This window comes from Motacilla alba, chromosome 3 (genome assembly GCF_015832195.1).
Source record: "Motacilla alba alba isolate MOTALB_02 chromosome 3, Motacilla_alba_V1.0_pri, whole genome shotgun sequence".
Taxonomy (NCBI): Eukaryota; Metazoa; Chordata; class Aves; order Passeriformes; family Motacillidae; genus Motacilla; species Motacilla alba.
In genome coordinates, this window is record NC_052018.1 from 92,558,430 (window position 1) to 92,574,211 (window position 15,782).

A 15,782-nucleotide genomic window follows, 5' to 3' on the forward strand; every position below is an offset into this window, starting at 1 on the left:
TAAAAAGACCTTTTCTTTTTTCTTTTTTTTTTTGCTACAAAAGCTTAATACTGTTGACCAAGAGGATTCTCTACATTTATCAACAAGCAAGAACAGTTTCCCCTCAGCTGCATACATAGTAATTGATTCACACTTTAAAGTGGTAAACAGAAATCATGCTAACACCACGAGTGTGGTTAGAAAGCACGGCTAGAAGAAAGGATATGAGAGAAGTTAATGCACTACGCCTGCACACATCAGGTGCCCCTGCATTTTAATAGACCGGGTTAGAGCTGTTCTCCTGGCCTTGCTGTGCTTGATCCTCAGAAGGCAACAATGGAGTCTCTGCACCTGTTTAACTACCGAGTGCTAGGCCTTTTGCAAAGCAGCCATGGCTGGCAATTCATCCACAAGCCAAGAGTCAGCAGTTTAGTCTGATTAGAGGACAACACATTCTTCTGCCTTGTGCCACAGGGAGATTTACAAGGCAAAAAGATTGGGAATACGTGGGGGAAAATGTATGTATTTGTATACATACAAGTACATATATCTACGTGTATGCGTGTATACACACAAATACCCACATGGAAAGAAAGACATGTAATTCTAATAACGTTTTCTACCTGGAAAGAAAGAGAAACCTTGTTTTCCCCTTTGAATTCAGTTCTGTTTGTGTCCACGGCCAGCATGCTGCTCCTTGATGCAAGGCTAACACCTTCCTGCCATTTTGCAGAGCACCCAGTCCACTGTTCATACTTACCTTACTGACATGCAATAATATCTAATGATACTTCCAACACAAATCTGTTGCAGTAGTCTGCAGAATTATTCCAAATTAATTTGAGGAAAGCTTTCATTTAGTTCATTGGCAATAAACATTCCAAAAATTTTTGGTGGGTTGGGTTGAAAGTTTTTTGCCATTTAGCTCCTTCCCACCAGGCCAATTCTGAGACTGGCACCAAAGAATCAATTTTGACTTCAGCAGGAAGCTTGTTTTGTTTGGTGTGAGTCTGGGTTTGTTTTTAAATTCCAATTTATCTTTAACTAGCAGGAAAACCACTCACAATCCACCACTTATGGTGTCCGGATAGGTTAGCAAAAAGAAATGGGTCATGTTGGGAAGAGTGGTTTTCAGTTTCTCAGCACAACTTTATCATGGCACCATGTGCTCCATAAAGCCACACATCCAGACAACCCATGGTAGGATGGGACTTCCAGTGAAGGGAAAGTGACTGCAAATGCAAAATAATCCCTGAAATTCCCCCTTATTAAAAATGCGTCGGGGACCTGTGTGCACATATAGGAAACTAAGGAAAAGTGAAGGTAATGCTTGGTAAGTAGCAACATGAAAAGGTCTCATTTTCCTATCCTGTTAAAGATGACCAGAGCTGAAATTCATTTGCCCTGACCACTCTCCCATAGACAGCACATGAAAGAAAAGCAAGGAGCATCTCTTACTCCCAAGAGAGCACACCCTAGAACATAGCAACTTCTTCTGTAACCAGGATTTTCATGGAAGAGAAGCAGCACTATAGGCCTAAGTAACCCTCATGTTGCAATGTCCATTCAAACTACCAGCAGCCATTTCACCCTCTGAAGCAGTTAAACAAGTCCTGTCTCTTTTGGACAAACATGACTTGCATGCAGACCAAAGGTTGCTGCAGAGTTCTGCATCATTTGATTCAGAGGCTCTTTTATAATACACACTAACATACCTTCACAGGGAAAATTTCCTGTCCAAACCCATCCAGACGTTCCACTTCATTGATGTACATTAGCTCAGCCTCTGCTGCTGTAATGCCACTGCAATTAGATTAACAAAAGGCAGCGAATAGTTCAATATCACACACACACACACACAAAAATACTAGCAAAAAAAATTGCGAGTTTCACAAACCACTTGAGAGGACGCTTTGGAAACGTGCCTAGAAATTCACAACACAAAGATAACTTTCAACATTAGGATCACTTTCAGCAAGAGGGGAAATTTTACTAAATGTCACTAAGGTAAGGTACAAAGCACAGTTCAAATGACAGGAGGAGCAAACAGAACTGACCACATTACTCAGCTCCTTCCACACACATAAAATCTTCTCCAGGCTTTATTAAACCACCAGGTTGTGAAGAGTTTTGGATGGACAACTTGAACCATAGGAGTGCTAATCCGCCTGAATATTATACAAGGCCACTGGAGCTTCCTAAAATGACTTAAAAGGAAAGACCTACATTTTCAAGTTGGCTGCTCAAAAACACAGGCACTAAATCCAAAAGTTGAACAGATTCTCTTTCATAAGTGAGAACAAACCAGCTGAAAACTTTTACACACGTGTCTACACACGCTCCTGTCACAGCTCAGGAATTCAAACAGATTTCAATTCTCAAAAGGAGGTCAGAATAGATTCCAGGTTGCTCAAAAAAAAGGCCACTATATTATTTTTCCCCTCTTTACTTCTCCTTACCACAGCTTACAAACAGAAATTTAGGAACCAGACAAATACCTGGGAGAAGGGAGGTGGAATATGATCTACCTGCTGAAGTGAGGGGAAGTATTTGCTCTTTGTGTTGCAGAAATAGCACTATAGAGCACAGCAGGTGAGAAATCTTTCCTTTCAAGTCTGTGAGTTAACCAAGATCACACAAGCAGCCCATGGCAGGGAGAGAACAGAACCAGGCCTGTTCATGGCCAGCTTGGAAGTTATTCCTTTGGTTGCATCAAAGGCCCAGGCTTGCATTGAAACTCAAAACTGAGAACGGCCTTAGACTCAGAGATTGGTATTTGTCCTTTTACAACCACTTTCTCTCATGTAATGGGGAATGCAGCATCCTTCACATAATATTCCTATTGCATATGACATGTGGGCACTGCCATTTTTTCCCCATAACAGCACTCTAGAGGTGTGAACACTTCCACCACCTGGACAACATGAAAGACACTTGCTCACAAAGAAAGTTTTTTTACTGAAGCACTAATGCACACACTCCTAGCTTATTAACTAGTAACAGTATACTGTGTCTTCTCCTTGAGACTTCAAACCCAATTCCTGTTATTTTCATTTCCATTACACTGAGAGCATTTGTACCCCTGTCCTCTTGAAAAAGGCTCTCGGATCGCCACCGATCAAGACACAGGGTCTTTCACATCAGGATTTAAATGAAATCAGAAAGAGAAAGGAGTCTACTGCATAGCACAAGTAGGGTTACACATGCTCATTAAACTTAAGGGTGTAAATTCTCGTTTATTTGGGATTAAGTTCCTCAGCCATTTTGTGTTTACAAGAGGCAGATAATCTTCTGTGATAGACTAATTAAAAATCCAGTGACACAAAGCATAACAGCAACATGAAGATAAGCTAGTTAAACGCTGCCAGGAATGCATGGGGAGGCAGAGAAGTACTAGAATGATGATTTTTTTTTTTTTTTTTAATAGCCCAAACTTTATCATGTCAAGCTCACCTGTGAGTTCGGTGCTCCTGAGCAACCTTCTGAGTCAGGTCCTCCAGGACAGCTTCATCCTGGGTCCAATCCTGTAAGAACATGAAGCAGCATAAAAAACTAGACAACCAAAGAGAGAGAGGATAAAATGGCAGAGAGAAATTATGACAGCAGACAGTTCAAGATTTGTAGTTACAGAGAGAGAAACTATAACTGACCGCATTGAAAATTCAAAGCATGGGATGCTGAAAATACATGAGAATAACACAAAACTCTGATTTTTTTTTTTACCTTCTTTTGAGGGGGTAAAGAGATACTGTTAAAAAAAGGGGTAAGATCCTTATTATTAAAAAAAAAAAAAAAACAGAATACAGAGTGCGGATAAAGGACTTTTTCCTGGATAAGTACTGAACAAGTCCTTAAAAAATTTGGAAATCTACAAAATAATATATACCTTTTAAAAACAATATACTACACAGACCATGGAAAGATGGAAAATGAATTAATGAGTATTTTTTGAAAATGAAAAGATGGAAAATTAATTCATTAGTATTTTTTTCCTGCAACATACAGGTACTCCCTCATGTTAAAGGGATTGAGTTTTGCTACTTCTTCGAAAATGCATTAAAACCTGCTTTATGCTTGCAACACATTTCTGAGCAGAAATTTTTATACTCTTCAAATTTAATAACGTGCGGTAGAAACAACTCTGAAATAACTGGGAGCAAGTTAATAAAGGAAGTCTACTCATAAATTCAAGGCCAAAAAAAGGAAGCTGAAAAACTTTCTTGCAAAACCTCAAAGTCCTTACTTTTGTTGAAGAAAGCCTTAAGGCTGCATGTAATGTACTTAAACACACTGCTTCTTGCTCAATGGGGCCCTCCCCTCTGATATTTGCTTCTGCCACAAAAAAATGTGAAAGTGGTAGCGTGCTAATGAAAAATGGCATGGTACATGCCTATGCACAGCCACACACCTGTGGGGTGTACTGTGTACATAACTTTGTTCTTTTCACTGCTGAAGAAATGCCATTTGACACACATTGTAGCCTCACAAGATCAAACAGCATGAACGCAGTTGTCCCTCCCTCATCCACAAGCCCTAATGAATTCATAGCAATGTTCTCAGTGAAGGCTTTTTCTATGCCCCAAATTCACTCAAATCCCCCAACTTGCTTAGGGACTCGTTTGTATCTGCAGCACTTAGCCACTGTTACTGAACTTGCAGTGAAATACTTACTTTCAGGTTGTCCATCCTCCCCAGAAGAGCAAAGAGAAAAGAAATGTCTAGAGAAATAGTTGATTTAAGAGTAGGCTTCTGAAGGTGTAGGAAGCAGACACTCTGCTGATCTTCTTAAATTTAGCAATAGTTGCATGGATGAAAGGCAAAATACCACAAAGCAATGGTAAACATGCAAAATAGAAGAGAGCTGACCACACCACCATGAAGGCAGCTGACACAAAAATAGAGGTTCTGAGATGGGCCCAAAGAGTAAATTGCTGAACCACAGAGAAATTAACCATCTGAAAGCTTATCTAGAGACCTAAAACCTCCTCTAATTTTTTTCTGAACAGAAAAATAGTACCAGTATATCCCTGGCAGTATTCAAGACCAGGCTGGATGGGGGCATTAAGCAACCTGGTCTAATGGGAGGTGTGCCTCCTCATGGCAGGGAGCTTGAAACTCTTTGATCCTTAGGGTCCCTTCCAACCCAAACCACACTATGATTCATTTTGTATTGAAAGAACTTTGCAGAAGTTCATTTACAAAACATATTTTCAGCCATCTTCTTTGCCATTTAGGCTATCATACATGATTTCATAAGACATCAACTATACACAAGATCATAAATTATTTAGCAATAGATAAGATGGCTAACCAAAGAAATTCTGCTCCACAGAGAAGATAACAGAAGTTTATTAGTGAAAGGTTAGTACTGAAGCCACATTTTACATGTATATTCTACATAAAGCATATTCAGATCTCTGTAAAATCCCATCTCCCTACTGCTTTTTTTTCAGATTGTACTGAACTATCTAGGGGCTCAAAATCGCACTTTCACTTCAAGACACCAGGCAGATGTCACCTTTTTGGACTTAAGATGAACTGTCCACTGCAGTTCCTATACAAAGAGCATGGATAAGTGGGATGAAATGCTTCTCAAGCCTTCAAATTACACTGAGATGAATCATTCTCCCTCTACCACTCCACTAATTGCAGAGGGAAACCAGATGCCTTAACTTCCAGGCAGCAACACTCAGGTCATGGGAACCCCACCCTGCTTCCAGATATTTTTTCCAGTTGGAAAGAATTCCATAATCTTTTATATTTATGAAGATTACACTAAATACCCATGCTGATGGACTTGTTCATCTAAGACAAAGCCAGCCTTAGCTTCAACAGGCATTTGTTTTGGTTTTTTCTTCTCTAATTCATCCTCCCAGAGAATCTCAATGTCACAAACTGCAAGTGCTTGGCATCTGTCACCAAATTTCCAACATCATTAGTGATCTAAGCTCCTTCCCTAAACATTCAAGTTATTTGCTAGCTTCCAAATGCAAACTGAATTTACAGCAAATGTTCCCTGGAGAACATTTTGAGAAGACCTGATTCAGGTTTCACTTGAGCGCAATAGTCAGCTGATGTAAATCCACATTCTCTTCGGGAATGGCTGCAGGGTTTGTCCTGTGACACAACCTTTACTACAGCAGCAGTCCTTACATCCCCTTGATATGCCATGTTGCTCATACCTCAGTACTGCGAATACACAACTTTTAAAACAGCTGCAAATTCTTTTTTGATTCAAAGATATCTGTTTCTTTTATAGGCACCAGTTCCTAGTGGAGGCTCAACAGGAACTGAAAATGGGCTGACATTCCATAGCATAGAATAATTCAGTTGCAATCAAGTTTCGGGGAGAAAATTTTGCTTTCACTAGTCCAGTGCTGGTGTTTTTACACTGTTATCAACAAAGCCATCTCTGAGTCATGGAGAAATTATTCACAAAAGACCACAAAACAGAGGGATAAGGAACTCACCATAGGAAACAAAACATATTCTCGGAGGAAGTCATGAGATTCAAACTGATTATAGTCTCCAAAATCAGCTGGAAAAAAAACCAACACAATTACTCATTTTGGCACTTTCCACACATGTCAAGACCACACTCAACCTTTGCACAGATGCTTGATTTCAAGTGGGCAAGTTCTCTCTGAAGCCACAGCCCAGCACAAAGACTTTTGATTGTACTTTAGCTCTTAACATGGAGGTCTGAAAATAATAGTGTTATTACCAGAGATCAAGTGACAGCCAACAAGTAATTTCTTTCTTTGATCCCTAATATGATGATTATTTGCAATGCTTAACCATCAGGAGTGCAAGAGCTTGTTTTTCTGTAGCCTTCTCAAAATCATACCCCCATTAAAAAAATGCTGGGATTGCTCAGTCTCCTTAAAAATTGTGCACACCTTTGCTTCTCCACCATTTCCAATCCTGACCAGGCAAAAAAATAGAAAATTTAACTTAACTCTGCTACAATTCTACACAGTTGAACAAAAGATTAATTTTACAGCCTATAAAGGTTAAAAACCTATAAAGGTTTAAGTTTAACCTAAAAAGGTTAAAGGTCAGTTTTATTAAAAATTGCCAATAACCAGCATAGGGGAAGGTTTATCCTTCTGCAGCCAACCTAGCAGTGCAGGCACTGTGTTGGTTTAACTGACTGGCCCACACCTTTCTACTCACTTCTCTGCTTCTTCTACATTTCTCCAAAAGATACTCATCTCCATGCTCACATTGACTCATGTGTCAGGCTGAGGATTCTTGTCTAAATGTTCTTGAGACTGTGGAGTTTTGGAAATGCTTACTAAAGGCTAAACTACATTAAAAAACCCCAAACAATGCCTATATTTATCTATCTGTTAAATATACAACGACTTATATCAAAAGAGTATCTTGCCAGGAGGTTTTTATTTTATATTAATTGAACAGGATCAAACGCCATTTACAAGATTCTCATATTATAGGAGCTGGAAATCCCCACCATAAATCATTTTATCTAAACATTCTTTCAAAGCTACTACACGTATTGCAGGATGCCAAAAATGCAGTTTCATTTTGTTTCTACCTCAGAGTAATGTTTTAACATAAACAGAAAGAAATCAAAATTGGCATGAAACAAGAGTCTGCAAATTTAAAAGAAATAAGTATTTCAAATACCTTTGGTTGCATCACATGCAAAGGACAAAGAAAGTAATACAAGGTCAGGAACAGTAGGACTGACTCACTCTCAAAATTAGGAAAAAGCTCCAAAAACATATTCAGTATCTATTCAGACCTAACTTACACACTGGAAAATCTTCATTTACCTAAATTAAAAGATTCATTATGGAATCTTATACATGTATTTCCCTTTACTAGACAAACATTTCAAGAATTGACAGGAAACATTTTCCCTTCAATTTTTAGCAAAGATATAAGATACAAACACAGCATTTCTACTGCTCTAGAAAAAGACCATAAAAGCATTTCTCTCCATTGAACCTTTAATTGTCAAGAATCAGATTCTCGTGTTTGCTATTCATGTATATACTTCCCCCTTCCCACTCATCAGAGAGCAATGCAGAGAACATCATTGTTGAAACTCTGCCTCAAGTTCTCAGCTGTGGATAGACTGAAACACACTTTGTCCAAATACAGGGCTTCTTCCTCTGCACATACACATTTTATGATCCTACTTTTATTGATGTCCTTAGGAGCCTCAGAATAAAAACCATATTGTAAGAAGTAGTTTATTATTAACTTATAACTCACATAACAATTATGGTCATGTGTTCTTTCATACTTCATATAGCACTATACAGCAAAATGAGATTTTAATTAAAGACAAAATTAAAGCTGCTGCCATGCTTTTTGATGTAATTTGCATTTGAAACCAGAGAACATGAAGCAATTTCATTACTGAGAAGTACTCCGTGGTCAGGGCTGGAAGAACTGGAGTTTTGTTGAGATCTGCTTGCATGAATTTTAGAAATAGGAAAGTTGAGCACTGTGATGTGGTACCTCATTCCCACCCTGAGGCTGTGAGTGTTTCATCCACAGCAGTCCACCCATGCACTTCGGAAACAATTGGAAACCCAGCTGCTGTGAGTAGGAGTCATACAGGGCCTCAGTGCCCAGTCAAGATGAAGGACGAACCAAAAGAGCCATTCCTGGACAAAGCCTATGGGGTCACGTCATCCTACCTTGCACTGCCAGACCAGCCAGACGAATTCCCTGCTCGAATGAGGATATCAATCGCCCATCAAGAACATCCTTTTTCACCTGTAGGTAATACTGATATCTACAAAAAAAAAAAAAAAAAGGCATACAGATTACAATATCTATATGCTTGCACATTTCTTACAGGGAAAAAAAAGACTGTGGAAAGGAAGGAAAAAACCACCCCAAACAGGTTGGGTTGTTAAACAGCAGGTCTGTACCCAGCTTCAGAAGCTCCTCATTACCGTAACAAACCAATATGATCCCTACCTGTGCAATGCTTCCAGATGGATGAAAGGTAAAATAAAAGGTTGTAGTTTGGGTTCCCCAGATCCCATAGAAGAGGGGCATCTGTGAAGATTACCTCTTTCGTAAATTTTATAGAGACCATGCAATCCCCAATGCAAAAAGGGGCTTCTCCATGTTGCTTCTATTGTTTTTGATCCATTGTTACCATTTTGATTGAAGAAACAGAATTTTAGCTATGCACTTTGGTCTGCTGATTTACCTTAAACTCTGGCCCCTATAAAAGGTTTATTAATTGGCATTTTTCATGTGTAAGGATGACTAAGACACACAACCCAAGCAAACACAGCTTGTAGCACAGTCCACGTGTGCCTTCAGCCTCATGCTTCCAACCCCTGGGTACACCTGGGTGATCCAAATTAAGAACCTCAAAACCCAACAAATGGGCTTTTTCAGGCTGTGAGCAGACACAGCAGCACAGAGGTCACTGCACCCTTCAGCTGCATGCCTGCTCGCCCCCTGAAACTGAAAGTGGAGGGAATCCACTTAAAAGGCCATGGATTTAAGAAATAATTGCTTGAGATAAACTGGGATAGAAAGAATTGGTACACAAGCACACCAGCCAGTCCCAGAGACTGCAAGCTCTGCAAGGCAGACAATGAAGATCAGTCGAAGTCTGTGGGCAGCAAACTCCTAACTGTGCTCAGCTACAACCACATCTGACCTTGCCTCTGAAGCTCTTAACAAAGAAGCTGTTCTGGCCTTGCTTTAGAGTGCAAGTCACTTTCCTTCCCAGTCCCAGAGGAAGGGAGAACTACTGCAACATCACCACAGACCATGAACTGCACTGCCTTTAACTATGCTTGCAAATATTAATGTTTGTGTTGAGGTATAAGAAAAATATAATCTCATTTAAAATGCTCAGATTTGGCTTTCACACAGCCTAATAAAGATTAAAACAGATGGGGATTTTGAAATTTGATTGAAAGTGCCAGACTGAAAAGCATACAGTTTCTCAGCCTGGGCCCTGTACCTCAGCCCCAGTTTTTACACTGGCTCAGTCCAAGAGACAAATCAGCTTCTTTCCATTCCTTTACAGTGACCAAATCCTAACTCTGAAAACATGCGTGCTTTCACAGAAGCTTGACGTGAGCTGCTTTATCAACTGTGCAGGTGAGCAAGTGTTTGATGAATTTGGTCTTTAAGACTTGTAATCCCCAAAGCAGCTATTGGGTCCATGGAACATATACACATGAGTTACATATTCTAGTCTAACAAGGAGAGTAAAATCTATATCTGCCATAAAAATAAATCTATTGTTAAAACAAACACAGTGTTAAGAGGCTACATGAGACTCAAACCAATGTCAAATCTTATTGTAACATCCTAGCTGTACAGAAGTCAAGAATGTCAGCAGCTGTAGAGGAACCATGATTTCAACCACAGTATCCACAAAACTACAGACAAATCACAGGAAGGATTACTTAGGTAAGCATCTAAAAAATACAGTGCCAGTGCAGTTACTGTAGTATCAAATATTATGACCTAGGCTTTCAAAGGAAACATTGCTGTGGGGTTTGAGTTGCCATTTGACTTGCCATAGGAATATGATGAAAGCAAGGAGGAAACATTGCTTAGTGTCTGCCTTGGACAATGTGGAATTCTCAAGAGCTGCCTCCACAATTTTCCCCCAACATTGATGTTAGAAATGTTAGGGCAAATAAAGAGCACACACACTGTTACACACTCACACTCATTCACACAGTTACACATTCACAGACAGCTGACAGCACCACAATCTGAGAAAGATGTCTCTTTACAGGTGTTTCACCTGATGGTCAGGAAGGACTCACATTTAAAAATCTTATTAGAAATATTCTATAACATTATGGAATCATAGAATGGGTTGGGTTGGGATGAACCTTAAAGATCATCTAGTGAGTTTAGGATTTAGGACATATTGTAGATTAGCACGCAGTAAGAGTTCAAGGGATGTACATAATTAGTGCTCTGCCATTAACTACTGTATCTGTCAGGAAAAAAAAAATCTCACGGAAAAAGTTGTCACTTCTCACAGGCAAACTCACTGAAATGCAATCACTTGCTGTGGTTCTGGCACCTGTTTCAGTGGAATTGCCAAAATAATCTGAAGAAGATTGAGGCAGAAACCTGTGGCTGGTACCTGCTTCCCCTTCGACCCTGGACTGACAGTGACAAGTGACATCCACCTAAAGAGTCCCCTGACAAGTCTTTTCATGGTGTTCAAATAAAGCATTAACTGGGACATAAGTCCCCAGGCATGGACTAGGGTGGCTAATTCCAGTGTCAAAGCAGAGGAGGAGGATATCCTGGAGGAAGCTCCACTAGAAGGCTCTAATAACTCCACCAGCCGCAGATTCATGGCTCAGCCATGCTGCAAAACTGTGGTCAGGCTCCCTGCCCAGCCAACGGAGAGGAGCAACTGGCCCAAGTTCTGTCAGGGATTTGAGGCTCCTCCATCTGAAATTAAATTAAATGCTGTTATTATACCACTATGCTAACTGAGACTGCTCTATGTTTGCTTGGATTGCAAAAGTAGATCTATAATTTGAGGGAAATCAAACATTTAAAAAATGTTTCAGCTATAGATTCACTGAGGAAAGTTGTTCCAGGACAGCAAATAAAAACATGCATTTCAGAAGCCTTCTATTAGGTGGTTTAGTTGGGAAAGCCTATGAAAAGTGAACAAAATAGAAGTTTGCAATCTGCACCCCCAAATAATAAAAGACAAAAAATTTAAACTTAAGATTTACGAAGCTTTAATCACAAAGCCATTTTGGCATACCAGAGGAGTGCAGGACAGCAGAAACCACCACAGCTGAGTCAGCCTAGAGCTGAAATCTCTCACCTTCATTGCTCTCTTTGGGTTAAACTCTACTAGCAGAGCCATTGTGTATTTAATATAATAAAGGCTACTGCAGTTTGCCAGCCTGTAGCTAATTCCAAGGGGAATGGGAGTGGACAACAAGTCTGAACAAAGCCATCATTATAAGGATATCATTTCCCACAACTCTATTTAGCCAACACACAAAACATTGGAATTATATTTGCATGTATGGCATCAAAAAGCACATTTTTATAGAGTAAAGAAGCTGCAACTGGATGACTATGAGACAACATCTCAACTCCAGAATCAGCATTTTGGCAATCCATTCCATTAAAGGAAAAAAGCCCACCAAAATCCAATAGTATTAGTGAACAGGAGATAAGGGTACTATTTTAAAATTTAATTGCAACACCCAGATTCAAACTCTGCTACAGCTGCATAAATGTAGGGGAACTCCATTTGCTTAAACAATTCTGCATGGATCTCCCCCGGGACCAGGGTTCACATTTGCTCTCCTGTCACTTCAAAAAAGAATGTGGGTGTTTGTAGAGTGTCACTGAATTCATTGCACCCTTCCATCACCACTGTTTACCTAACGTAAAATCCCTGTTGGCATTTGATACATGCAGAAAATAACTCAATTTCACTGATTTCTATTCTCCTCAACAACTAACATTTCATATATCACCAGCCACACAGAACCTGGCCTGACCAGCACAAGAAGTGAGGTTTTTGTAGAGAAAATAAAAGGATAGTTTACAAAAGTAAGAATATGGGTTAGGTTTGCAGAGTAATTGCACTGCATCTTCAGGATTTTCTTACTAGTGACTTCCACAAAGAACCACAAGGCAAATACTTCCTTACCTTAATCATTACTCGGTATTATCAGATCCACTAGCCTTAGTAATCAAGTAGCATCAAACTCTGCTAGAAAATGTAAAGAAACAGAACAAAAAAAAATTCTTTTTGTCCCAGGGGTTTACAATCTAAATTTATAGTTTATACAAAAAGGTGACAGTATTGGGTTTATAAGGTGTAAAATGGTTTGAATACCGCAATGTGACCTGTCTGGATTTTTGTTATTTTTCACAGGTTTTACTTTCCTTCTCTGTACATCAGGGAGGGTTTGTACCTCCAATGCAGCAGGAAACACTTAAAAAGCTTTTTTTTGGTTGTTTTTTAATCAGTTTGTTTTATTTGGAAATTTTGAGCCAGTATAAATACATCACAGTTTCAATACCAATAAATATTTACCTTGAGTGTATCTGAAAATAAACAAAGCACTACAAAACACGTATTAGTTACCCAAGAGGTACAACTCCTTTACAATCATTTCTAATGATGCTATTACTGGCATGACTAACTTTTTTATAACTCATTAGGTACCATTTTGGCACCAAGCCTATCAATTGGATAACTACATAGCTATGTAATTTAACTTCTCTGGAGGAAAAGAGAACTACTCTACCATTTCATACCTCCAAAAGAAGAAACCTTTAAGACTCAACGGAGAAACAGATTGGTCCACCAGTGGTTTAGCTCAAGAACTTCAGCTCTTTTCCAACTTAAAAAAAAATTGCAATTAGAGTACAATACGATCTTCTAAAATTAGGAACACAATAAAAGTCTCATTGAGTCACAACAACAGTCCAAGTCAGCTCATTTGAGATTATCTTAGTATGGTAATATATTTCTGAGGAGAGACGCTGCAATGTACACTTATGCAATAATGTGCCCACAGGGGAAGCGGTTTCTCCAGAACAGAAGTCTTTTATCATTTACTAAAATTATTTTAAGCACCAGCTTTGATATTGATGTGTCTGTTGTTCACCTGACACCTTAAAACCTGCCATGATTTTGGCTTTTATACTGTTTAGCAACAGGATTCCATAGATACCTATATGTTACATTTGAAATAGAAGCCCATTTTTCATTTTGAGGATATATTTTCTCAGCTCTTGAGGTAGAAGAGCCCATGACTTGGCTATTCAGGGCAACCAAAGGAACTCCCTAATAATGACTGAAAAGTGATTTCTATTTATTTATTACATATTTAAGACAATCATATTACTACTTAACTCTTAGTGGTAGCTTTTCTGAGAAAAACATGCTTTGATGTATTAATGATCATTAGCCTAACTTCATAGAATATCTGAGTTTGGTGAAACTACTCATGTAAAATTGGGCAGGAATCCAAGGCAGATTTGGGATATCTAAGGTTTTGTTCCCAAGTCTCAGACCAGAGTACTACTTACTGGATGCTGCTTATATCATGTGGATCATTCTGCAACAAATCTGACTTGCAAACTTGGACTGGATTTTATATGGTAGACAGGCAGACAAGACTGGTCTTTTCAAACACAACATCAGTATATTGGCAAAGACGGTGTTTGACTCAGGTTTGTGCCTGAGCATGCTGAAACACATTTTGGAGGCAAGGATTCAATCAGCACATCTTAATCTAAAGGCACTTAAAAAAAAAAAAAAAAAGAGATACATAGATCCATGATGTCATTTTCAGTAACACAGAGCTAATGCCTTGTCTTTGCCACTTTAAAAACTTAGATGGTGTTGATAAACACCATCCCTAGTTCACTCCTTTGGAATTTCATCAGCTTCTCTCCCAGCAAAAGTCTGGTGTTTCACAGTACTAGACAAAAGCCATTTACATGGGATTTGTGTTAGAATATAAAAAGCAATGACAGTTTTTCCACCAATAGAAGGGTAATATTTTTGGAAGGGTATTATTGAGAATGAGTCTACCACATCCTGTCACAGACCTTTAGGAAGATCAGCAGACTTGCCAGAAAAAGAGAGCAAAGGAGACGAAAGAGCTTTTGTCACACATGCAGGAGGAAATTCCTTCAGAAGCTCAAACTGTCAATACCAATAGTAAAAACAGAGTCATAACATCTTCCAGGGTAAGAGCCCTTTGATCATAGCAACCTTAGAGGGTAGGTCAAGGCTAGCTTCAGGTAACTGAGAAATGACTCTGTTCAAAAGCAGCATCCAACTGCCTACATCCTGACTTCCTCCAGCAGCTGGATGGAAAACATGACTGACACTAAAACCAAAATAAATACATGGAAAGATTTGTGTCATTCCCCTTCCTAATGAGACAGAACAATGCTGGGATAGCATCACAGTAACACATTTGACTGAAAAAAAGGAGAACAGATCAAAACACAGTTCCTATCACCAACTTCCAGATCACTCAATCTCTCTTTTAAAAGCAACACGTTATAGTTGAAGGGGAAAAGAGGGGATTTGGCTCCAACCGACTAACTTCACAGTGATGGTCACTTTCCATTTATTATGATGTGCAGGTTGTGAGATAAGGACAAATGATGCAGAGCCTGGATGCCTGGCTTGATGGTGAGCTGCACTGAGGCACACAGTGAAAAGCCAGCTACCACAGCTGGCCAGCGAGGTTCCTACCAAAGGCCAATGCCTTCCAAAGGTTGAGGGCCAGCTCCACAGTCAGCTCCTGGCTAAGGATACTAGAACAGGAAAACCTTTGCACAGCTGAAGACAGCATGATAAGAATTGTGCATTGCTTAGTTGTTGTTTACCACCTCCATTTCAACAGCTGAAAGGTTGTTCATTTGCGTGCATTCCCCAAAAGACAATTAAAATCCCAAGTCTCCACCTCCTCCAGTTCTTCACACAGCTGGCACATGATTTCAGAAGTAAATGCCAAGTATTTTAAGAGCAATAAGGTTTTTATTTTGGCATGAATTAATCAATAATGCCTAATTTCTGCAGAAAAATACAACGCTTAAAGAAAAGTATGTTTGCACTACAAATTGGCTATTTAGGAAAGTAACACAGACTCTATAACCTCTCCCATATAAGCAGTACGTGCTTCCAGTGTAGCCTGATATCAAACTGTGGTGGCTCTTTGTTGCCCAGAGTTCAAAGGACGGCCAGCAAAGCCCTCAGCAATGAGCAGGAGACAACAGCATCACACTCTGCACTCTCACTGACAGCAAAAGAGGGA

General features: G+C 39.4%; 1 protein-coding gene across 1 annotated transcript in view; it reads right to left on the reverse strand.

Annotated features, from left to right (window-relative positions):
- PTPN14 (protein tyrosine phosphatase non-receptor type 14) overlaps positions 1-15,782 on the reverse strand; it is a 110,389-nt gene that overhangs the window by 32,146 nt on the left and 62,461 nt on the right. The window contains exons 4-7 of the mRNA XM_038134137.1: positions 8,655-8,752; positions 6,450-6,517; positions 3,433-3,503; positions 1,695-1,782 (exon numbers count right to left, since the gene is read on the reverse strand). Coding sequence (XP_037990065.1) covers positions 1,695-1,782; positions 3,433-3,503; positions 6,450-6,517; positions 8,655-8,752 — 325 coding nt within the window. The remainder of the gene's footprint in view (positions 1-1,694; positions 1,783-3,432; positions 3,504-6,449; positions 6,518-8,654; positions 8,753-15,782) is intronic.